This window comes from Diceros bicornis, chromosome 23, assembly GCF_020826845.1.
Source record: "Diceros bicornis minor isolate mBicDic1 chromosome 23, mDicBic1.mat.cur, whole genome shotgun sequence".
Classification (NCBI taxonomy): domain Eukaryota; kingdom Metazoa; phylum Chordata; class Mammalia; order Perissodactyla; family Rhinocerotidae; genus Diceros; species Diceros bicornis.
In genome coordinates this window covers 33,450,506-33,476,294 of record NC_080762.1, presented here as the reverse complement: position 1 = coordinate 33,476,294, position 25,789 = coordinate 33,450,506, and the positions used below count along the sequence as shown (strand labels likewise).

Below are 25,789 nucleotides of genomic sequence, written 5' to 3'. Positions count from 1 at the left end.
CTTCCTCTTTTTGCTGAGGAAGATTGGTCCTGGGCTAACATCTGTGCCCATTTTCCTCTACTTTATATACAGGACACCTGCCACAGCATGGCTTGAAAAGCGGTGCGTAGGTCCGCACCTGGGATCCAAACCCACAAACCCCGGGCCGCTGAAGCGGAGTGTGCGAACCCAACCACTACGCCACCAGGCAGGCCCCTAGTACTGCCTCTTTTTAATCTTATTTACAGCAATGATGTAACAAAGCTTCCAATTAACTAGGTTTTAAATGTGATATTAATTCTGTGCCTTAATAAAAATATGGCTCTTTACAAAGCTCCCAATTCACAAGCAAGTGAGTAACTCTAAACGACTGTATTAAAACGTTATACTAAATCTCTGTTTCAATGACCTGAAAGTAAGTCTTAACACAGTTTTCCAAGGAGGAGGACATGACACCACTGGCAAAAATCTGAATCGCAAGATACAATGGGGTATATAAATCTGCATATTTGAATATATTCAAATGTATCTCAGAAGACTATCTGGACAGTATTATCATTATTAATATAAATCTAAACTCTAATTTTTATTAATGGTTGCTCCTCAGGATAGTTTGCCAATATCAATAAATTACAAACTATACAGAACACACGTAACAGAAAATAGTAGAACTTGTGAAACAGGTCAGTGCTCACATAAAGCCTCTTAAGTTTCAAAAATTCTTCTCCTAGATGTCTAATCAACAAACACATCTCTGAGATACAGAGTTGAGAAGATGAGACATGTGCAATAGTACCTAGAGCAACAGAAAGCCAGCCACACTGACTAGATGGCTCCTACTGGTACTGGAGAAACAGCTCAGGGTATTTTCCCAAACGTATTAGATTTTATTGCTTTTTATTCACTAAGTAGAAAGTTTCTTTTCTAAAATCTATTTAAATATTCTAAGGGAACTTCTCATTTACTTGAAATGCAAAAATCCAGGTTCTCAGAGGAAACTAACAGAAATGGTAGCTTGCATAATGAATGTATATATGAACTATTCCATTTTGAAGCAAAGTCTGCATTCATTAGGAAGAAAAATGTAGACATCTCTAGAATTTCTGAAAAATATTCTAATTTTCTATTTTGATTTGGAAATGTATTGCTTAAAATTTAAGGACTGGTTCAACAGATGATTTCTCTTCTCTCTTGAAACAAAGTTTCTTATGGGGAGTGAAATACTGCTACAGAATTCATCACATGATTTGCAAGCCTATCTGAAAAAGACAAGTTGGAAGACGTTATGGTAGATGTGTAAAATGAAGAAACTACAGGTTTCTGGGTTTCTTATTTGGGTAGCACAGTACTTAAAGATGTAATATTTTCTTCTGAGTGGAACAGGTAATGGACAACAAGAACTGGCTTATTTGGTACAGGTTGGGGAAACAATTACTTAATTTATTAGCAGTCATTACTACTTCAAAAATTATTTAACAAAAGGCTCTAGGCTTCCTCCTGACTCCTCAGTTAGTTCTCTAGTCTCTCGGAAACCTGCTTACTCTCACTCCATATTATGTCCTCTGGCTATTTCCTCATAACTGAAAAGCATTCCTGACCCTCATGAATCTTGAATTTTATAGGAGCCTCATCTATGAAGTGTTAGCTTTTGAATTCTACTTAGGGCTTTTTAAAATGTATATCTCTTCTTGGACTACAAAATGCTCTTGGAAAAACAAGATTTGGACTCATTATGAATAAAAATCCCAAACTTAGGATTTCTAAGGATTTTTAGGATTAGAATCCAAAAGAAAGGTGTGTAAGGTGTGACTATAGTCACAAGAGGGATTGATTTTAAATAAATATCCCAGAATATATGTATGTCATGCTATTCTAAAGAAATACCTTAAGAGGTTATAAGTTCATTTCATTAGGGCTTTCATCACTCAAAACATTTGGAAACTTCTCTTTTGGCATTGCAGTCAGAATGACTTTAGGAACTACACATTATCTTGCGGTCATAACCAATTTTACAACCAAAAACAAATTTAGTCTTCTGACTTGCCTTCAAATAACTTCCTGTCATTTTCTCAAAAGTAAACAAAAAGGTACTGTTAATGGACGATATTTCATACCCAAAATAAACAAAAGAAAGTGCCATGGGCCTGGAAGAAGTTAATATATTTTATAATGAACTTAGTAAACAGCTATTAAAGATAAATAATCTTAAAAAGACAATAGTTATTGGATGTATAAGATCTGTTATGTTTGTCAAAAAAGTCACTTAACTACGGGGAAGCCTGTATTAATTGCTCAAAAAGATGAACATACTGATAGATCACACAATAAGATACAGGAAACAGATGTCACATGGAAATTATAAATTGAGAGAATAAAAATAAAAAAGACCAAATATACATTAAAAAAATACAACCTTGCCAATCAGATAGCTAATGCCACGTCTTTCTGGTAATATGCTTAAGTGCGTACTTTAGGCATCTAACTTTGAGTCCGTTTAGGCAGAAAGCTTTTGCTTTTGTTCATGTTTGTAAAAATTAAATGTTTTGTTGTTAACTCATAAAATTAATTACTTCCTCATATTTAGAGTTACCAACAGTTTGGCTCTAGGGCAAACTTTCAAGAAGGTATATTTAAATACAACAAAGGAAAACAGAGATTTTCAGTACCAGATGTCTGGGAAGATCCCATTTGGATTTGAGCTACTTAAATTTGCAATCATGTATTTATACATCTAACAGAGCTTCTGTTTCCCCCAGAATCAGAAAATTAACTAGCTTTGTAGCATCTTCCTTGATCTGCCACCCGTGCCCTGAGGATTAGAGACTCCACCTGAGCTTGTTTTACAAGCATAACAGAAAAAATTAATCTCTGCTGGCAGTGCTCCCACTGGGATACTGATGAATAATGATATCCCTCTTTTGCTGCCCTCTCAGTCCACTAGAAAAGCCACTCTAACCTGGCAACGTGGAAACTGCTGAAACCATTCCAGCTGTGGATTAGCAGGCAGTCAAGCATCCATCTGCTCTGTGTGAATCAAGAGAAAGCAAACATGCATTCTTACAGCTAAAGTCATATTCAAACTCCACAACATCTTATAGGAATATATACTTTTATATCTATCTATCTATCTATCTATCTATCTATCTATCTATCTATCTATCTATCTATCTATCTATCTGCTTATCTATCTATGCTGTCTATTCAATAATAGGCAATCACATAGTGTAAACCAAATTAACCTGATTCTTCAATTTAGTTCGCATTTCTTTGGTGCTTTAAATGTTGGAAAAGGAAGTACATGTTCAGAGGTTATAAAGTATAGCTCTTAAGTTTGGTATTCATATGGGACTGATTAACTCGCAATTAAACTTCTAGAGTGCAATATGAGAATATATCAGGCATATATACTTTCCCAGATTCTCAAATGTAGCAACCAACTACTTGTTTCGAAAAGTAAGACTGTTTAATCAGTTTCTAACTAGGTGTTACACAGAGGAATTGTGGCCGGTAATTTCAACTGGCTTTATTTTACTGACACATTGATATACTGGTATTTGTGGACTTTTGCCTTCTCCAAAAAGGAAAAAACTGTTCATTGCTTTTGGTCTGCAAATAGCAAAATGGAGTTCATCAGGACTGCATCAGCTCTTTATCAATGAGCACTCTAGCACTTTAATATAACCACAATGTAATGATGACTGATGTTTATAATGATAGCTTCAGGACTCTGAAAGATCTTTACAGGTCTTCTGAATGATCAGAGAAAAACTGGAATGATCAGAGAAAAACTTTTTCAGCACAGCCCTAAAAGTATTTTATAGCATTAAAGTTCTTTGAATTCTGAAATCCATATTTGATATATATTTAGAAATTTTATTAACAAAAATATTTTAAATAATCATCACATCATATTTCTAGTCCATAATAATAATAATTTAAAAAGCCAATCCTGCTTTTAAGCTCTAGTCTGGTATTACCCACATCACTTTGGTATGGGTCCCAAGTAGCAATTTATTCATCTTTCCTTTGTCTCTGATTTTAGTTGCATTCACTGGTTATTTCGATGTCTTACTGATTCTTTCCTCACTCACTTCTCTTCCTCTTTCACTGATTAAAAAAGTGAAAGTAGGGGCCAGCCCGGTGGTGTCCCAGTTAAGTTTGCGTGTTCCGCTTCGGCGGCCTAGGGTCCCCCGGTTCGGATCCTGGGCATGAACCTACTCACCGCTCATCAAGCCATGCTGAGGCGGCGTCCCACATAGAACTAGAAGGACCTACAACTAGGATATATAACTACGTACTGGGGGCTTTGGGGAGAAAAAAGAAAGATTGGCAACAGATGTTAGCTCAGGGCCAATCTTCCTCAAAAAAAGAAAAAAGGTGCAAGTAGATGAAGGTTACAACCAGGTCTGTGCTTTCAGTCCAGCAGAGCAATACACCACCAGCTCAGTCACTGGTTCTGCAAGACAATTTACTTATTCATCTGTCAGCACAAGATGACATCTGTCTGGCATCTGTCTTACAAATTTGCTGACACTGTTTAATAAATAACAGAAAATACCTATAGAGGTGGTATGGAGGACCTGAATCTAATAAGTTGAAGCAAGTGTATATGGAAGAACTCTCCACAGCCAATGGAAATACTTTAAAACTGAGATTACTGTGCTTCTGCCAAACATCATTATTCTTCTGAATTACATACAAAATAATGAACAGAACATAAGAATGTGTAGAATCTTACGTATCTGAGGAGAATGACATTTAGAAATCCCTCTTACCTTCCAGGTTTTTTTTTTTTTTTTTTAAGTGAAGTGAATTCTAACTCTCTGACATAATCAAATTTCTGAGACGTGTTTATATTTTATTGGATTGTCAGCTGGAAAACATTGTTTGTAAAATAAGTAGAGTCTTTTTTTAAAAGAATGTAATGTTAAAATAAAATGCAGATGGTGTGAATACTACTACTGTAATAAATACCATATCTACGTATTTTATTTGGTAGTAACAACAAAATTTTTCAGAGTACATGTAAGTATGAGAATGGGGAATATTCATTTCTTTGAGATGAGAAATCAAAAGACACTTGGCTTATAAATGTATCACTGGAGAGGAAATTCCTATTTAGGCTTCTGCTATATGTAAAATGGCTCAGCATAAAAGTATCCATTTTATTCTTTCTCACAGTGGGAAGACTACAGTTTACTAAGAATTATTAGTTACTAGTTAGATCTTTTTCTTAAAAGAGCTTTTCAACACTCTCAGTTAATTAGTAAGTGATCCTCTATTATCTGACAAGGCAAGCACAAATATCTCAATCCTAGAATATGCATATACGGTTATGTGAAAACAAATCAAAACCCACTTTTTCCACTGATTCTCATTCAAAAACTTAAGTTTCTGTTTAAATGATTACAAATTATTTATTCTTAAAGAGATATTAGTCTTTCTAGAAAAGTTTTCCATTTTTTTTTTGCTATTATATATAACGCTGTGATGAACATCTGTGTACATCTATCTTGACAATACACTTGTTTCCTTAGGATAGATTCCTAGAAAAGGAATTACAACACCAGGGAGCAGAAATTTTTTAAAGCTTGTTTTTGTTTTTAACTTTGGTAGATATTATCAAATTTGTTTCCAGAAAGATTGGGTCAATGAAGACTCTATTTAGCAGTGTCTGGGAATGTCACAACTCACAGCACTCTCACCATCAATGAGTATTATCCTTTTTGAATTTCCAATAATTTAATAGGATAAAGAGATTGCTATTTTTATTTCAATTCCTATTTCCTTGGTCACTGAGAAGGTTGAATTTTTTTGATATTTGTTAAAAATGAATTTATTCTTCCATAGGTTGTTATTTAAAGCCCTCTTCATTTTATCATTGGAGTCACAGTGGATCTTTTTTCTATTTTTTAATCTTAAAAAATTAAAATATATTACCCTTTGTCTATCATACTTATAACAAATATTAATGTTTTTAAAATTTTATATATAGAGACATGCATGTATTTTATATTTTTATGTAGGCAAATTCATTTCCTTTTGTAATTTCTTTAATTCCTTTATGCTTTTTTGTGTTTCTTTCCCTCTCCTTCTTTGAAATTTTAACATTATTCTTGGCTTTAATCCTTAATCTGACTGAACTTTATTCTGGTACATGCTATGAAACTGGAATGTAACTTGAATATTTTTCCAAAATGTTACACAATTTACCCAATAATATTTGTTGAATAAACTACCCCTTAACCAATGATTTTATGATGTTTTCTTTTTATTTAGTTAGTGCTTCATACAGATAAGTGAGACAGGTCTTGACTAGTGTGTGAAAACTGTCCTGGCTGAGGTGGGGAAGGAGGCATTTTTGGCATACGGAATAGCACAAGCTCCACAGAGGAGCAAAATGGGAAAAGCAGTTGAAGGTGGAGGCTATTTTCACTCCAACCTATACTGCAGCCAGATTCAGACCAATCTCATATGGCATGCTAAGGATTCCGAATTTATCCTGTAAAATTTTTTTATAGAAGAGGATAATGGTATTTGTCCTATGTCAATATGATTTATATATATTGTAATGCATCAACTACTAGAACTTGTTATCAATATTAAAATATTATTATCAATGTAAACTAGCAATAACAGATATGAATGACTAGCATAGGGTAGGTAATATATTGAGTATTTACACACATTATTTAATCTTCCCCTTTATTTTGTAGAGGAACTTGGAGCTTGGAGAGATTAAGTGACTAACCCAAGATCATATACTTAGAAAATGGTGGAGTCATGTCTGTGTGACTCCAAAGCCCATGTTCTTAATAAAAGACTTTCAGTGTGCTCTAGGCATGCTGGTACAACTTACACTTTTAAAACAGTTAATATCAAACTATAATTACTTCTTAGACATAGGCCTTTTCCTTTCTTGAAGGCAGGGACCATATCTTAATTATCACTGTCCTCTTGCACCTAAGACAGTAGGTGCTAAATAAATACTTGCTGGGCTGTTGAAGACATGTGTTTAAGAATATCTACAGGATAGTAATAGGTATGGAACAGATAAGCTTCCAAATAAGACAAAATGAAGGACAAGCAAGAGAAAATGTAATCAGTAAGGTAGGCAAAGAAGAAACTGCAGCAGAGGAAGGGATTAGAAAAGTGCAGAATAACACAAAGAATGGACATTAACTTCCTCATTAGAAATTAAAATGAAGTAATGCTTTGTCTATTTGTGTATCAAAAATGCTGATTTTTGAAAACCTATATTTTGCAAGTACCTAGACTTTATGGTCTCCCCCAAGTATCATATTAAATAATGTAATACTCACCTAATTATTCAGGAAGAGAAACTACTAAATATCACAGCCCAACTTAGAGTTGGTATTACAAATGAACTAGCTTAAACTGACCAGAGCTTTACCTGCAATCGAATGAAGAGAATTTTTCCAGATGTATATGTGCCTAATAAAATGGCCAATTTGATTTGCCTGATTTTCCTCTCAGCCAGGTTCCCAATGGCTTCCTGGCTGTTTTACAGCTTTCTGCTCAGTCCCAATAGAAAGAACATTTTTCTTACTAATACAGCTTCCCCATAGATTTCAAGTCCAAACTCCTAATTCAAAGAAGTGCTAATCCATTTGCAAAGCATCTTAGTGAAGGAGTAATCACCCAGCCATAATCACTATTACTAATCATAATTACTTTATGATTTCTTCTAATTACTAAGTGGCTTTTAACAACTGTAAATAGATGAGCACTCTTAGGAGCATAGACATTGGTCTGGAAGCCAGGGAAATGTCTCATGAAAGAATCATAGTGCTTTTTTATTTGGAGGTAGGATGATGTGGCAGTGGGGAATCATTGCTTTTACAGATTTTGTCACTCTGCTGTGGTCCAGTAAACCCAGAACCTCTAGTGAAATATTAACCTGAGGAGAAAGGAAGAGGGAACAAGGGAGAAGGGGTAGAGCAACCTAAGAGAAAACTCAGAAAATGACACTGCGATCAAGGATACCAAGATCTCTCAAATGAAGTTACCATACGTTTAAAAAAAAAAGAAAAGCAGCAATAAAACTCACTAAAGGATACATGCCAGGGTGAGGGCAAAGCTGCACTTGGGATCCTAAAGAAGCACGACTCTGTACTCTTCTTTATTCCTCCAAACCACTAATAATGAAATAACAAGTTCCTTAGGGAGTCCAGCAAGGCCAGCCTTTCTGACAGAGAGAGACTAAGTGTTCTGAAGCCCTAAAAAATGTTAAGGTGTCTAGAGTGAGAGAGTTTTAAAAGCAAAACACAAATAATAAATCTAAACTGAAATATAACACAAAACAAAAAAATCTATCTAGATCAAGGTCAGCTATATTCAAACACATATCTTTTACCTTATTAGATCTTCACACGAATCCTGTGATAAGTAGGGCAGGTATGATTGCACAGTTTTTAACGAATGACGAAACTGAGGCTTAGAGAGATTAAATGACTTGCCACTTACACAAAGAGGTTAAAATGGCCATGCTGAGTTATGAACCCATGTTTCCTAAATACAAACACCATATTCATTCCACCATACTACCGCCACTTCAGTCTATAATGGCCTTTGCCCATATTTACGGGTCTTTCCCCGTCTCCTCAGTTGCAGCTGATGACCTTGCTTCTTAGTTTATACAAAAATTAAAGCAGGGGCCAGCCAGGTAGCATAGTGGTTAAGTTCTCATGCTCTGCTTCGGCGGCCCAGGGTTCACAGGTTCAGACCCCGGGCAGGACCTACGCACTGCTTATCAAGCCACGCTGTGGCGGCGTCCCATATAAAGTAGAGGAAGATGGGCACAGATGTTAGCCCAGGGCCAATCTTCCTTAGCAAAAAGAGGAGGATTGGCATCGGATGTTAGCTCAGGGCTAGTCTTCCTCAAAAAAAAAAAAAATTAAGGCAAACAGAAGAGAATTTTCTCATTATCCTACTATCAATACCAACCTCCTTGCATCTATCCCTCAATACCTTGTTTTTTCTCCTGTGACAATGGTCAATTGTCTCGAAGTACTTCTACTTAAGGCCAATTCTTCAACTTATTCTTCAATTCTTCAATGATTTCTATTTCCCTTTTGTTTTCTTAAGGACTTTGCTCTTTCAAAATCATTTCTTCCCCTCTTTATAGGATCATTTCTATCAGCATACAAATATACTATAACATATTAAAAAAGAAAAAGAAAACTCATTGCATACCACGCCCTCGCCAGCTCCATGTAAGAATTAGCTGTATTTGCTATCTCTGCTTTCTTAAAACTCACTCTCTTGAGTCCTTTCAATAAGGCTTTTATCTATCACTCTACTGAAATTACTCATTAAAGACATCTAGGATCGCCATCTTATCAAGCCAAATAATTAATCTCAGCTGTCATTGACGCCACATCAACAGTCTAACTCAGTTAATCACCATCCCCTTCTTGAATACTTTTTTCCCCTTGGCTTCCACGACAGGGTACTCTCCTGAAAGTTTTTCTTCTCACTTATTGTCCCTCACTCTCAGTTTTTTTTGCTGAGCCACCTTCCCTCCTTCTCTCCCCAACCTCAACATACTCGAGTTCCCAGAGCTCAATCTTCAGACCTCTTGTCAATACTCACTGCCCAGATGATCTCAACAAACCTCGTGACTTGGAAATTTTAATACCATCCATATGTCTGTCAGCAGTCCCCCCTAAAACAAACACAGACTCTGCTCTTTACCTGCTCTTCTTCGCCTCAATAAATGGTATTTTCTCTCACCAACTTGTTCAGGCCAAAACCCCAGGCATCATCTTTATTTCCTGTTTACTTAGAATTAATCCATCAATTATGTTGGTTCGACCGTCAAAACATCCTGAGTCCAATTACTACTCATCACTTCAACTTCTGACCACTCTATCCAAGCCATTTTCTCTCATCCTGACTTTCTGCAAAAATTACTTCTCTACCAAGGAGCTAGAGTGGTCTTTTCAGAATAAATAATATCACATCACTCTTTAGATCAAAATCCCTCCAATGGCTTCTCTGACACTTGGGATAAAATCCAAACCCCTTAGCAAGGCCGTAGATGACCCAGGCCCTCCTCCCATGCCTCTCAGCGCTTATTCCACTCTAGCCACACCGGCTTTCCTGCTATTCCCTGGACCTGACAAGTAGCTCCTGCTTCATGGCCTCTGCATTTGCTATTCGGCTCTGCCTAGAATTTCTTCCCCAAGGCTTTCTCATAAGTTGCTCCTTCATGTCACTCAGGTCTCTGTTCAAATATCATCTCCTCAGAAAAGCTTTCCTTAACTGTCCTATGAAGAACAGTCTCCTCTAGTTACCTTCAGACTCTTGCCTTATTTTTTTAAAATCTCACCTATATCCACTTGAAATTATATTACTTATTTGTTTACTTGTTTGTTTACCAACCCCACTTTATGAATATAAGGTCCATGAGTACTGGAACTTCATCAGCCTGGTTTGCTACTATATCCTCCGTGCCTGGAACATAGTATGTGCTCAATAAATATTATTATTAAATATAACAATAGCTAACATTTACTGTAAATGAGGAAAGGGCTGGTCTGTGCTTCACCTATGTTAACTAATTTAATCTTTCCAATAACTCCGTGAGGTACTTCTGGTGGTGATATCACAAAAGTCATAGTTATGGAATCTTTCTGTACTTGGACTATTGGCTCTTTTCTTTAAAACAGAAGGACTATAAAAAAGAACTACTCAGAAGGATTAATGGAAAAGAAACTGTCTTGGGAGAAAATGGTCAGGAGGTATAAATCTCTATACAGACTAAATAACGGCTAATATGTATGAGGACTAGTGGTGGTCTGATAACAACCAATGAAGTGGGAGAACAATCTATTATTTATTAAGTATAAGGAAATATAGTTAGGAGTAACAAATAAATTAAGGAAGGGTAATTGTACCGTTTTCATTAAAAACTCTCAAACTTATTAAAAGTAGTATTACCTGAAAAACAAGATTCAATCAACCAAGGAGATGGCTAAATATAATGACTTGTTTTTAAATACGTATTAGGATACACTTTAACATACTTTACAATAGAAAATTTACAAAAATTTTATCCAAAACTGTGTTAATACAGTTAAAAATATTTTTTAAAAGCTTATAGTGATTCTATTGTGTTTCTCTATATTATAAGGAAAAACCTGGCATGTTAGTTTACCTAAAAGGCTGTATGTCCCTCAGTAGCAAGAAGTATTTCTATGATTATTTTTTCCTTTTAAAATTCCATGTTTCCAAAATAATGTAATATTCTAGGACTCTGCTTATACCAGCTGTGGGTTGGGAAGGATATTTAATTTTTCTTCTGCTCTGTTACACAGAAACGATCTGAAATACATTCAGCTGGCTTTAAGTACTGGAAATGATCACACTTATTTACCTACTTAGCTGCTTTGTGAGAATAAAAGGCAGGATGGTATATTTTTTAGTTTATACAATGTTTTGGCATTATTTGTATTTAGAATATATTTAGGACAGGAACCCTAAACGTTATGGAACACTTCTGATCACCATTATTAACTGAGGAAGGAGCTAGCATTAACTTCTGAACTGCTCCACCTGCTGGACCAATGAGACGTTAACAATAAGTTTAGAGTACTTAAACATTTTTGGAATCAAATTAGAAACATTTTGAGCGGAAACCAATTTATAGCATATGAAAATTATATTTTAAAATCTTTTATCCAATATTAAAATTTCCATTTATTTTCCAATTATTTTTAAAGTCTAAACAATGCTCTGCTTACTCAAAGTAGAATGAAGTGACAAATGGTTAGAATTTAGGGAAGAGATTTTATTCCCAGCAAGCTAATAATCTTCAATATTATTTTCTTTGTTTTTATTTCCCCAATGTGATTGTATGTGTATTGACAATTTTAAATAGTTATGATATCAAGTTAAGCCAAAAATTACTATCAATGACAAACAAAAAATATTTTCAAAACCAAATGAATAATGATTTACTTTGCCAAATGATTCATGATAGGGTTCCCTGAAAAGCAAACTACCCTGGAGTTTTATAAATACGACTTTATTTACATGAAACCATCCAAGAATATATTTATAATTTAAAAATGTCTAAATGGAGTCTCCCTTTGTAAATGCTCTTATACGACCTGCAGGAGCTTGGTGATCCAATCTCACCCACAGGCCAGGCTGGTTAACTCTGACTTTTGGAGAGGACAATGTCAACAACTCTTTTGCCTTGAACGCCATAAGTAGGACTAGACACTTCCTATGCACAGGTAAAGCAGCAGAAGAGACAGACATATTCAGCACAAGCTTATTCCTTTGTTTTTAATGGGTTCTGTGGGCTCTAGTATGATATGGGTCTATCTTCTACGTCTTTGGTATTCTCCCAAGAGCACTGAATATTGGCTAGAACACTTAAACAAATCTTAATAAATGATGACAAGCCAAAAGTGTTTTTTACAGATAGCTTAGGGCTGAGAAGGCTAATGGTGCATCCTTTTTATGTACCTTGCCTTGTAAGTTTAAAGAAAAGGGCAAATTAAGATGTAAGAGGAAAAAGAAAAGTACAAAACAGCAAAGAGAAAGAAACGAGAAAAGACATTTAAAAGGCTGCTGGGAGATATGAATTCTAATTTCAACTCTGCCCTTTCCCTGCTGGGAGGTGAGTTTTTGTATTATTTTTCCATACTAATTGTGTCATCTTGGGCAAGACTAGGTCTTTGTTTCTTGAAAAATGAGAAAGTTAAACTAGGTGATAACAGAAGAAATATTAAAGCTATCTATACCTTTGTATCTAAACTCATTTCTTAATTAACAACCCTCTTTAATCACCAACCTTTTGAATCCTAGTAATTGACTTGTTATTCTGTGGGACAGTTTAGGAAGCCAAAAGTAATAAAATAAAAAAAGAATCAAAAACTAAAAGTAGAACAAATTTCATATAATATCACAAATACTTTTTATGCTCATCAGAACATAATCAGCTTAAAAATCTTAAGAGTAATCCACTAAATCACAAGAGACATATCTGAGATTGTGGCCTTTTACCAGGAAAACAATTCACTTTTCTCTGTGCTGAGAAAAGCTTATAAGCACAGAAAGCTAGGAAAAAGCTAAGAAATATGGAGACTAGGGAAGGTCTCAAGGGAAAGAGACCAAGAGAAGTAGAAAGATACTTTTTTTCAAGACATTTGCCATCTGTGCCTCTCCAAAAGATGCCAGGCAGCTCCCCAGCCTGAGGGTTAGAGAAGCTCTTCTCACGAACCCTGGAAGATATCCCATTAGGTTTCCCCACTAGGAAGATAAAGAGTAGCAGATGGGATCTTGCGACTGTCAGGAGGTTATTTGGAAATGGAAGGCCATGAGGTTGGTGATGTTCACTGTTACTCAGTTAACCTTTCCTTCCTTTCATTTTCCCTCTAATGAACTCTTTAATTTTACATGCTGGGTACCCTACCAATGCTATTCATATCTGGCTTGTCTTTTTGATTTATTTTGTTTTAAATTTCTCTCTTTTAAAAAGAAATTCTTGCTTACTTTTCCAATCTCCTGTTTAAGAAAGATACTTCTGCAATTTTCTACCAAAGAATTTGTAGCTGTGCCCCAAATAGGACAAAATTCAAGCATTAAAAGCCCTATATTACTGAAAATGTTCTATATATGGGCAAAGCAAAGAATCAGTCTGCTTTTAAAGAAAGCAGTATAGAGAAATGCCAAACCTGGAAATTTATTGATACATAAAATTCTTACTGCTTCGGTACTTTTCTAAATTTGGAATGGTTCTATTTTATATTAACACATGAAACTCATACTTTTGTTCACTATCCAAGGCTTTGTAGAAAAATAAGAATTTCACAACTTTACAAATTGGATATTTGATATATAAATATAATCTCACGTTTCTGTCTAATCACAAGAACCATAACAACTGAGCACATCTTTTTAAAAATTTATTGAAAATTCTATACACAGAATATATCTGGGGCATATTTTGCCTTCTTTCAAAGCTATTAATACTACGGCAAGCATATTTTGAAAAATCTGTTCAAACAAATTTTCCCTAACTTTGAAATCTTTTCATTTCTATTACTGTTTTAAAATAGGCTACCTTCTAAAAGTCCACTGAACATATCAAATCACCAGCCTTGTTTGCCATGACAACAGGCACTTTCTACTCTAGACTTGGGCTTTCAGTGCCAACATCATTAAGAGATTCTTCAAATTACTTTTTAAATGTCCTTTTCCCTCAGGATTTTCACTTATATCTAATTAGACTACTTACTCCATGCCATGTAATCCCTGTTGCCAAAACTGCTAAATGCTTCAATAAGTAGGAGGAGGGCATCAATGGAGCAAGACAGATGTAATGTCACTGGTTAACAATAGAAGTGTGAAGCAGCTGCCTTAATTATGAAGCTTATTAATTCATGGTGTTAAAAAAAACTTGGCAAGAGTTCTTATAAAATATCTAACCTTTCCAAATAGCATCATATTGTTTAAAACTTAAAATACATGTTTTCAGTAAGGAATGTTGAAATAATTATTTTGCCAGTAATTAACATCTACACTTAGTACCTATAATTCTAAGTTGTAAGGTCACATATAATTTTATTTTATTATTTTTTGAAGCTATTTTATTATTATTAATATTATTATTATTATTTTTTTTGTGAGGAAGATCAGCCCTGAGCTAACATCCATGCTAATCTTCCCCTTTTTGCTGAGGAAGACCGGCTCTGAGCTAACATCTATTGCCAATCCTCCTCCTTTTTTTTCCCCAAAGCCCCAGTAGATAGTGGTATGTCATAGTTGCACATCATTCTAGTTGCTGTATGTGGGACGTGGCCTCAATATGGCCAGAGAGGCGGTGCATTGGTGTGCACCCGGGATCCGAACCCAGGCTGCCAGTAGCAGAGCGTGCGCACTTAACCGCTAAGCCACCAGGCCGGCCCCGGTCACATATAATTTTAAAAGTAACTCTGCTTCTTAATTGACTTTTTAAAAGTATATACTCTTACATTTCAATGCTTTAAACATTTTTTACAGCCTGAATTAAACCACAGGATAAGGATAAATATGTCCAGGAGAGGAAGTAAGGTACAGGGAAAAGAGTTCTAAAGAGCTACTTTCTATAGAACCGGGAAAAACTTAACCTCAGTCAACTTCAATTTTGTTTTCTGTATATTAACATTTACCTTGAAGGGACGTTTGATGATTATAAATAATATATATAAAGTGCCTGGCACTTGGTAGGTCTTCAATAAAAGGTAGTTATTATTTTTTCATGGATGTATTAGAAAGACAAGATTTAAATAAATGGATTAATTTTATAGAATGAGATTAGTGAAGAGAAATAGTCTCAATACAATCTTTGGCCTTACATCTAGAATAGAGTATTTTACTGTCACTTAAAGATGACGACATCTAAAGATGTAAGCCAGAAACAGTTCAATTTCTTAGGAAGAAGATGTGTAGTGAAAACAAAAGTCTCAAAAGATGTGTTACTAGAGAAGAAAATATGAGTGGAAGTATATTTTCTTTTTCAGTGTTGACTGGAATAAAGAGTTACATATAATGAAGTAATAATCAATAGGAATTAGGTACCTAAAGTATAACAGACTGCCACATTTAAACAAACAAACAACAAACCCCACAATATTCTGAACAATAAAAATATTCCTAAAGTACCCAGAGGGCCAGAGGAAAAAAAACCCATGTAATTGCCACACAGGTCCAGTTCTAATGCCTGCCCTGCCTGGTCTGTAACAGAATGGCCATCATCTCTCACACCAAATATGACAGTCACAGCAATTCTTCTTCCCTTTTAGTTCTTCAGCAGTTTTAAGATTAATAAATTCATTCCAGCCCTTTTTGAATCTATGTTTTTTTGGCCTATATTATATTAATCAATTAAAGTAATAAATTCTCTTGAGTTTATTACTTGCAGGATCAGATGCAACTTCCTATTAATTGAAAAAGTTACTGTGCTCAAGATCCAAAGAGGGCCTCTAATCATACAGTTCATGATTTTAATTTCAGTTAGATTGATTCAAAGCTTTTGCCTTTCTAGACTCAAATGCCCTAAATCACTCATCTTTTATCATTTGACTAGCTCACTTTGGGCCCCATTCAGACTTTCTCCATGATGTTCTTTTGATGTGGGGCCAGCAGAAATGTCTATAGCAAACCTCCTGCCTAGGGAAGATCAACATGAAGAACAGAATCCTATATCTTGTCTTGTTTGTAGATACTCTTTTTAATGATGGGCAACATTCTGCTGCCATTCTTAGAGCATCACACTCAGTCAGTGGCAACCCCCAAGCGTCTTTCATGGTTTATTACAATGACCCATAGTTTATCTGTGTATTAATATAGACAGACAGACAGACACACACACACACACACACACACATAAAGTTTGTCAGTAATGTTCACTATTCTATCTCCTGAACTTAGAAAGAGCCTCACACGTTGTAGGAACACAGTAAATGTTTTTGGATGAATCAAATACACGGTCTGAGGATAGAAATGTGACTGATGGATTTTAACACAGACAAATGCAGAATAAATATATTAAGGATAAAACATCTAAATTACGCATACTTCATTATATGGGTAAGATATTTCTTAAGACAATTTCATTTAGCTTAGCTCCTTGCTATCTGGAAGAGTTTAGTTTCACCTGTAAACTCAGAAATTTCCTTTTTCCTTCATCCTCCAGTCAAAAGGGTGATGCTGTCAATATAAAAACATTTTGCAAAATACCAGGCTGACCCCAACCATCCTATTGATAGAGAAAAATAACATAAAGGATAGAATTACGAAGATAAGGTATAAATGGACCTAATATATGGAACATTATATCAAACCTGACAACCTTCTGCTGTGGAACACTGTAGAAGAGGGAAGTCTGGAGTGCCATAAGCACCACGAAAGAAAACACATGATGAAGTGACTTGATTAGATGCTTTCTCTTTTATTTTTGAAAGGAAATACCTTTTCTGGTAAATATTATAAAGGAAATAAAATCATATCCCTACTTAAAAAGAAATTCTACTCTTATTTCAGAAAAGTTGATAGTAACATACAAAATGACTAGATAAAGAGTAAGAATTTCAACTCATTTAAATAAAGGAAAAACAACTGTGGCCTAGTATGAGATTCTAAATACATACCTTCTCTAAAAGAAAGAAAGGCCTAAAAAAGTGTATCAATCATCAATTATGAATATATAAAATCAAGAGATCATCTGAAACTATTCTTTATGTTAATTGAAGAGAAATAATAGGTTTATATATTTTAAATGTTTTGTGAAAGTGAATCGATGTTTTAATATTCTTTTTTCATTCAGTGGTTACCTCCTAGTTTGTTTTCTCTGTGCCAACAATAATCACAATGGAACATACTCAGAGGACCTAAAAGAAAAATCTTAATGTAATTTCTACACTATCCTTAATACTAAAGAAACTAAAAACCAAAAGTTAAATACAATACATGGCCTAAGAAATAAGGAGAAAATTTCATTCACTGTCAAAATTAAATTAATGAAAATATTACAGTAAGTGCAAAGTAATACTCAAGAGAATAGAAGCTTTTCAGTTGTGATCTTCTTAGGAATACTAAAAATTCTTGTTAAAAATAATTACTAAATTCAAAAAATAAAAAAGTTTAAAAATGACTTCAGAAACATCGATGGACGTATTGATGCTAATAGTGAATAAGTTATAATACTGAACTGTTCAAAAACATAATGTGACATTAAGTACTATAGTAATAAAAACAACGACAATGGAAATAGGCCCTTGAAGCACTACCTGCAGCCCCCACTGCTCGTCTTTGCCCAGTTGTGCTAATCCTTCTGTCCCTGACAGCTCCTGTCTGACTGCTGCTTTCTCCTTGTCTTACAGCCACAAGGAGATTAATATGCATTTTTGGAGGTGAGAGTAGGGAGGATAATGAGGCTACGTGAGTCATTTAAGAATCTTTGGTGTGCTCACAGAAAACATTTAAAAAACACTTCTCAATGAAAGAATGATTTCTAGAAATGGCACTGTAATTACTTTAAACACAATCTTGCTTTATTATTTAATGTTTCTCTGGTAGTTACACATATGTTCTCCAGTGAATAGAGAATATTCCTGGATAAGAAATTAATAAAATAGTGGTGCCTGCATATCTCCTTGTCACTGTGTATCCTAAGATTCTAATGCCCCACTATCCTCATTCAACAAGAGGTCTCACTGAGACACTGCAGACTTAAGACACTACCCAGTAGAAGCTGAAGTTCCCTGGACTAAACATCATAGGATGAAGAGATTACAACATGGTTGCTGAGGAAATTTTTAAGGGAGTACACCAAACAATATCTATATAAATAGTCTGTTGAGTTTACTTTACATATATTTGCAGATGATTTGTTTCGTTTAGTTAGTCACAAAAGAGCTGACTTTATCTTAATAAAAATACCCCATGAGATCAGTGTGACTGGTTTTAGGCAGTGTAACGCTGGGAAGAAACAGACCTCTTGTTCTGATCAATGCCTTTTCATGGGGAAGGCTGAAGCATAGAGGATAATAATTTAATTCCTCTGGTACTGTATACATTTGGGGGCTTCTTTAGTGGAGTGGAAGGGGAAGCAGAATGTAACAGCCATATGGGTTTTCACAAACCTCCTTTACAAACAATGTGCATCCAGTCTTAACATGAGATACTTTGTACCTCCCACCTCAGTATCTTCCACCTCACTGTGTGTGTGTGTGCATGACATGAGAGGCAGCATAGGACAGTGGTTAAGAACCCATACTCAGGTGCTAGGCTACAAAAAAAAAAGTTGGTTAATCTGTAAAACGGGAATACAAACGGGATGTTACCAATATCAAATGAGTGATGGTTGTTAAGATTAAATGACTTTATCAATGTAAAGTTCCAAGAACAGTGCCTGGCACATGAAAAATACACAGAGGGGTTAGCTATTATTATATGTGATCCCAAGCAGACAACTTTTAAATACTGGACTACGTAAATATATCAAGGTAGATAAATATGAAAGAAAAATTATATTCTTAAATCTAACAGATAACTAATTTAAGATGCTTGCCCAAATTAATTAACCATTACTATCTTTCCCCCAGATAAATCCTGTTTTTATGAATCTTTGACTATGAAATGACAAAAACCTCATTCTTAGGAATCTAAAAATATTCTTCATTTTTTTATACCTACCTTAGAAATGAATTTTTAATTTTACAAAAAAATCATTTTTTTGATAGCTACTTCATATACTTTAATCCTCCACTCTTTTCTATAGAGCAAACAATAGAAAACTGGTTAATACAGGACCCATCCATCTACCTCTCTATTCATTAACAAATGTTTTCTGACTCACTACAATGTACTTGGCCCTACACTGTGCACAAAATCTATATACTAGTTTCTCAAAGGGAAAATACTGAAAAATTGGAAAACTGTGAAAGGGATATTGAAGCCTACTGAGAATGATACACCAACAGGAGAGATAGGAAAAAACCTAATAAGTAAGTGAACTATCTCAGAATTGGTGAATTTAGAAGAGAAGGACCTTAAAGACATTATAGTCCAATGGTTCTTAACTTTTTTACAAAGCACCAACACATCTGAGGGGTAAGATAATATACAGTATTTACTTGTAACATATGTCCTGACTAATGTACCAATGAAGTTTTGTGGTAAATTATTATACTTAAAATCAACAAAGATCAAAAAAATAAACAACGGACATATATAGTATGCAGAAAGGAAGATGGAGGAGGTATTCCTAATAGTAATTTTAACTTTAATTTACTTGGCAGAAAGCAAAAATGAACTTAGGATAGGTTTTTACCATGTGATAAATCCGGTTGTATTTTTTTTTGGGAGGGGAAAGTTAAACAGCTTTCCTGGCATTAATTTTAAGAGATCTTAATCATGTGGATCCTTACGTAAGGAAAATTTAGTAACATCATGAATTCAACAAGAATGACTCAAAAGAAGCAATGAGAAAAGCTTTCAATTATAATTCAGAGGGGCTAGTAGACAGAAGTAGAGGGTGATCACCTGGCTGCCCACAACAGCCTAGTTTACACCTATTATCTTGGCTTCAATATTAATAGTGCTCCACCCCATTATCAGAAAGATCCAGGTTTGGATGATAAATTATGCAGTCAGTCACCTTATCTATGGGGAACTTGGCTCCCTGTAGGAACCAAGATATCTTGCTTTGTATTGATCTTGTTTGACAGAGGGAAGGACTTCATAAACAGTTTCTGCCAAATTTTAAGAAGAACTGGATAGCAACAATTTAAGACCCAAAGTAAATGAGAAGGTATGAAATCTATAAAATATAATCTCTTTACGTTAAAAAAATAATGCAGTAACATCATGAAACTCACACTCAGAATTGAAAGCAATTCTTCAGTACCGCATTCAGGTTTCAAACGCTCCTTGAACATTCTAACTGTCTGGTGCTTCAAATAGTAATAAGAGGCAATTCGGCCGTATGTCAGAGGTTCAATGCTCCGATTATCCTATTTCAAAAGAAAGATAAAATGACATAAATAAAAAAATACAACAGAAATGGATACATTCATAAAATTAATAATTCATACTACAAATTGCTATTGCAACAATTTTATTACAATTTTTGGTTATCATTAGAAGCAAAACTCCTGTTGTTAAAAAGCCAGGCAGTCTTTGCAGTTGGAATGTATATGGCTGAGTCATACCTCTCCAATTTCAATACAATAGGAATGTTCCAACTCAACCAGGGACTTCTCGACCAGATTGGATAGAAACTTGTTCACAGAATCATGGCTCACATCACTCAAATTGTAGTAGCTAGAAAACAAGCCAGGTCATTATTTGTTTCAATATATATTCTATTAAAATGATCACTTCAATTTCACATTGTTCTTTTCTTTTCAGAATTTCAAAAAAACAATTACACATACAAAGAAATAAAGCAACTGCAGTCACCATTCTCATTTTACAGATCAAAAGCCCCATACGAAAGTTTGATGACACTGATCAACAATGACAAGACATTAAAAATTTGTAAGACAAGCAGATAAAAATCAGCATCACTTTAAAAAGATACTAACTTTCCAGTGCTAAAACTGGAATTACTTCACATTACATACACATCTATAGCAAACTAAAATTATGCACTAGATTTAGAAAGGGTTAAGACACATTAACATATTAATATATATTTATATATATAAAATTCCCTTTTGTGTATAAAAATCCATCCTTAGTAACTTTACAAAACTCATTGAACTCTTGGTTTGGGTGGTAGATGAGTTCTTTTAGGAAATTTAATCAATTATCGTTCCCCTAGTGCTTAAGGAATAAATGTTACCTGAAGATTGGAAGGGACATCCTCAGCCTAACAATAAAATTTTCTAACTAAGCTTCAATAGACAGAAAACACAGAGGTTCAGCTCCAGATATTTTCCAAGTAAAAAACCTAAGGACATGCAGTTCACCTGAATGCTCCTCCCGTATCTCCAAGAGGTTCTTGGCAAATCCCTAAGAGCACTAGGAATCTGTGCCTTGGAATAGATCCAAAAGGTGAGGGACTGCCCCACAGTCATGGCAGTTCTTGAATTCCTGCTGGGTGAACCCTGTACTCTAGTCAGCATGGAGAATTTACATGCCCTACCTCCCCTTCCTCCATCCAAATCAAGGAACAGGAGTGGAATGGGGCCTCAGAGAACAGGCTCTCATCATTGAAACCCCAGCAGGAGGGTTTTACATCTGTACAAGACTAGGAAGGAGATATTCATAGCCTGGGAAAAAGTGTTAACATCTCAAATGGGAGCTGTCTAAAGAAAACTACAATCTGAGAAGGATGAAGAAACATGTCAAGTATTGTGATTCCATGCCGCTCCCCACTTCCCCCATTTTCAAAGGAAAAGGTTTGGGGTCAGTATACTATAAAAACGTATTTATCAATATACAAAGCAGGAGTTAAATCATGGCAGGATATATTTTCATTAGAAAGAGGAGTTAGCACAAATGGCTAGGTACACCCAAATATGAGAGTCTTTGCTGAGGAAAGACTAATAATGGCTATTTATTTGGGAAAATAATTATAAATCATAATTATACGTGGAGGATTTTAATTTTCATTAAAAAGAAATACTTTTAATTTCAGTCTGTAGAGAAATTATTGCCTTTCCTGGAAAACCTCTTGTCCTAGACCAAAATAAACAATATTTATCAATGAACAGATAAGTATTGAAACCAGGGCTGTTGTTAATTGAAAAAAAATGTACAGACTTTTATCTAACCAGGCATACATGAAAGTGAAAAACCAGCATTGGAAGCCATTAGAAAATATTTCCTTTATCCTGAAAAATGACTAAGAAGGAGTATTTAGTTAGAATAATGTATTCTGCATTAGAGGTGAAAATAAAAATTCTGTACATTCAAAGTCCCATAAAAAAGACAGATCCCCAAAGCCATTCCAAATTATTAACAATAGTTTTTGTCTTTCATTTTTTTCCAACAAATGAAATTTATCACCCAAACTTTCTGCAATATAAGTGCTTACTTTATATTCACATCCTTTTGGCTTGCTAAGCCTATAAATTTTCCAATACTATTTTCAGCTGTCTGGAATAAGATATAGTTGATAAAGTTATTTCTAAATTGAAAACACAAGTGAAAATGTGCCCAGGACACTGACTAAGTAGTACCATTTGTAGAGCAAGAATCAAACTATTCTTTATGTCATTAAAACTACAGAAAGAAGACATTAGGAAAATAACATTATTGTGAAAAACAAAAAGTTAAAATTCCATTTTTAACTATAAATTTATTAGGTCATTTGAAAAAAAAAAATCTCATGGATGTTGCTACTGATTACCACAAGCCACTCTCCTATAAAAATAACTGGAATACCAATTTTAGCATTTTATGCTTTAATGAATAAATTTGTTACACTCACAAAAAATAAACCAGTAATGATAAAAACTTTCCTTCAAAAATTACAGGTTCTTTTTTATATTTATTTTATCTATTGTTTTTGGTATATGTAAGATATACTTTGATGGGCTAATATCCCTTCTAAAGTTTGTTTATTTAAGTCTATTGGGACTTTTTAAAAACTACTTTATAGGTTTTATCCAGATAATGTACAGTCAGGGTAAACATTTCTTAAACATTTAAAATAAGTTGCAATAAAGAAAAAAAAAAATTAACCAAAATCATATCTCTGAAACTACAACAAACTATCTGATGATTACATAAAATATTATTCATAATCTAACTTGCTAAAAATTAATGGATTTTTTTGAGTAGAATAATATGAAAAATTTCCATCGATATTTCTTCTTAATATATTGTTCTTTTCTAATGTGCTTACCAACATTCTTACTGATTTCCATAATAGAAGAAATGCAAAATTCATTTTACGTAGTTGAATTGATATTCAATTTATTCAATATTAATACTCATCTTTATGATATCTGGGGATAATTTAGAAGTAAAAAAAATCACTAAAATTGCTTTCTTCAGGCATTCTAGTATATGTAAGTGATAACTTTTATTTATTTATTTTTAAAGTGACAACTTAAAAATAAAGAATGCTAGCTAAAATATTATATTCAAGAATATAATAGTAAAATGTCCATCATTAAAAACTTGTCTCCTATGCAGCCAACACAAATACTAAAATGCATCTATTTTTGTTAGTGATATAACTTCACTGATTTATACCAAGTATTATCTTTTGCTAATATTTGCACTGAGATTCTAAGGTTACTTAAAACATTTTCAAATGCCTTATAAAAGTAAGATATTGCTACATCTTAATTAGATACCTAGTTTGCAAGACACTGTAAAATAATAAAACTAAATGTAAATGAACTGTTCAGTCACTGACCAATTTCTAGCCTAAATAATTATAAGCATTTAGCTTAAAACGTTACATATCATTAATTTCAATTATTACTTTACTAACTTGAAAAAGCATGCAACAGCTAAAAGGTCTGTTTTCATGCTGCACTCTCCACAGTATAAAATTCATAATTTACTGGTTATTTATACAGAAATATTACACAACTGCTTAATTACTGAGAAAGGATACAACGTCGTTTCATGCTCAGTGCATTGAATCATCAAGTCATTATCTTCTCTTTGCCATAAACAGACAGCCTACCTTTTTGTCAGCATGCTATTTCATTTATTTCACAGAGAAACCCAGTTTCACAATAATTGACTTGTCAGAAGCTCTAATTTATGAGGCTGAGCTCTGTAAGATTTCTCTATATTGGACTCAACCTGCACACAAGCAGGGTTGAATATTTACAATGCTGTTAACAGGTGCTGAGTTGTTTAATGATTCTAATAGCCAGAAGCGTACTGAGAAAGCCAGCGGGATCACAATTACAGGCTGTTTGAACACAACAATTACTAGTCCCCCGAGAGGTGTGAAAGTCAAAGGCAGTTTGATACTGACAGCATCTAGCACATGGGCTAGACAAACTAACTTCTATTAGCAGCCCACTGGGGAAAAGTCATAACAAACCTCTCCCTATCATAAAAATTTACAAAGTTCATTAAATTTAAACTACCAAAAAGTAAAATAACTTTTAAAAAATTATCTTTAAAAGATCTTATCAAAGGACAAACAAGAATACGACACATGAAACCTCAAATTATCTTCTTCCAACCTTAATAAGTATGAAATTTCACTAGTTGAGACTAAAAGAGATTTTACTGAAATGTAAAACATAGATAAAGTTACACCAAACAGTTTGGATTTAATGTGAATAGTGGCAGCCATTTCCTGTTTGGTTTATGTAAACCTTGCTAGAGATCTCTCTGGGAAATTTTTCATCAGTATTGAAATGCTGCCGCTATAACTGTCAGTACTGGGAAGTCATTTGTTACAGCACCATTTTTTTTATGTTCGGATTATGCAGCAGTAATAATGACAGAAATAATGAAAGTGGTTGCAGGGACAGCTGAAATTACCACAACATTTTTTGTCCCAGAAATATTTAAAAGCTTTCTCAAGGGAAAACAGAGAGTAAAATTGAACATACAAATTGAATCCAGAACTCAATTTGGAATATATTATATTTCATGATGCACCACTACATGTGTTTATATATATGTGAACAAACTAATGTATATATGTGTGTCTACATATATATTTATACATATAAATATGTATGTTTATATGCATATACATATATATTTGCATATATACATATATCTCACACACACACACACACACACACACACACACGAGAATATAAACAGACATATAGAGAACAACCCAGGAACCGTGGCTGAAATCTTTGTCGATGTAAGTTTTACTTTTGGTGGTAGCGTGGTGGGGGTATGATTAAATGAAGGAGGTTAGAGAATCAGGTCATATTTATTTATCTATATATGACTGTATTTTGAAAATAGTCTTTGTCTTTTCTATTTTATTTTTTATTTCTTTATTTATTTTCCCCCCAAAGCCCCAGTAGATAGTTGTATGTCATAGCTGCACATCCTTCTAGTTGCTGCATGTAGGACGCCGCCTCAGCATGGCCGGAGAAGTGGTGCGTTGGTGCACGCCTGGGCTCCGAACGCGGGCTGCCAGCAGTGGAGCGCGCGCACTTAACCGCTAAGCCACGGGGCCGGCCCATGTCTTTTCTATTTTAAATAAACCTCAGTTTCTTCTTGTTACGCACACAAGCGTGCACACACATCCCTCCCACCCAACCAAAAGTCAAATTTCATTTTACGGCTCTAAATGATAGGGAGTTCTAAGGATAAATTAAAATTAAACATTATACAA

At 34.4% G+C, this 25,789-nt stretch overlaps 1 protein-coding gene across 1 annotated transcript in view; it reads right to left on the bottom strand.

Moving 5' to 3' along the window:
* Positions 1–25,789, bottom strand: part of ASCC3 (activating signal cointegrator 1 complex subunit 3) — a 336,770-nt gene that overhangs the window by 49,953 nt on the left and 261,028 nt on the right. Inside the window, exons 35-36 of the mRNA XM_058566571.1 lie at positions 20,712–20,823; positions 20,379–20,513 (exon numbers count right to left, since the gene is read on the bottom strand). Coding sequence (XP_058422554.1) covers positions 20,379–20,513; positions 20,712–20,823 — 247 coding nt within the window. The remainder of the gene's footprint in view (positions 1–20,378; positions 20,514–20,711; positions 20,824–25,789) is intronic.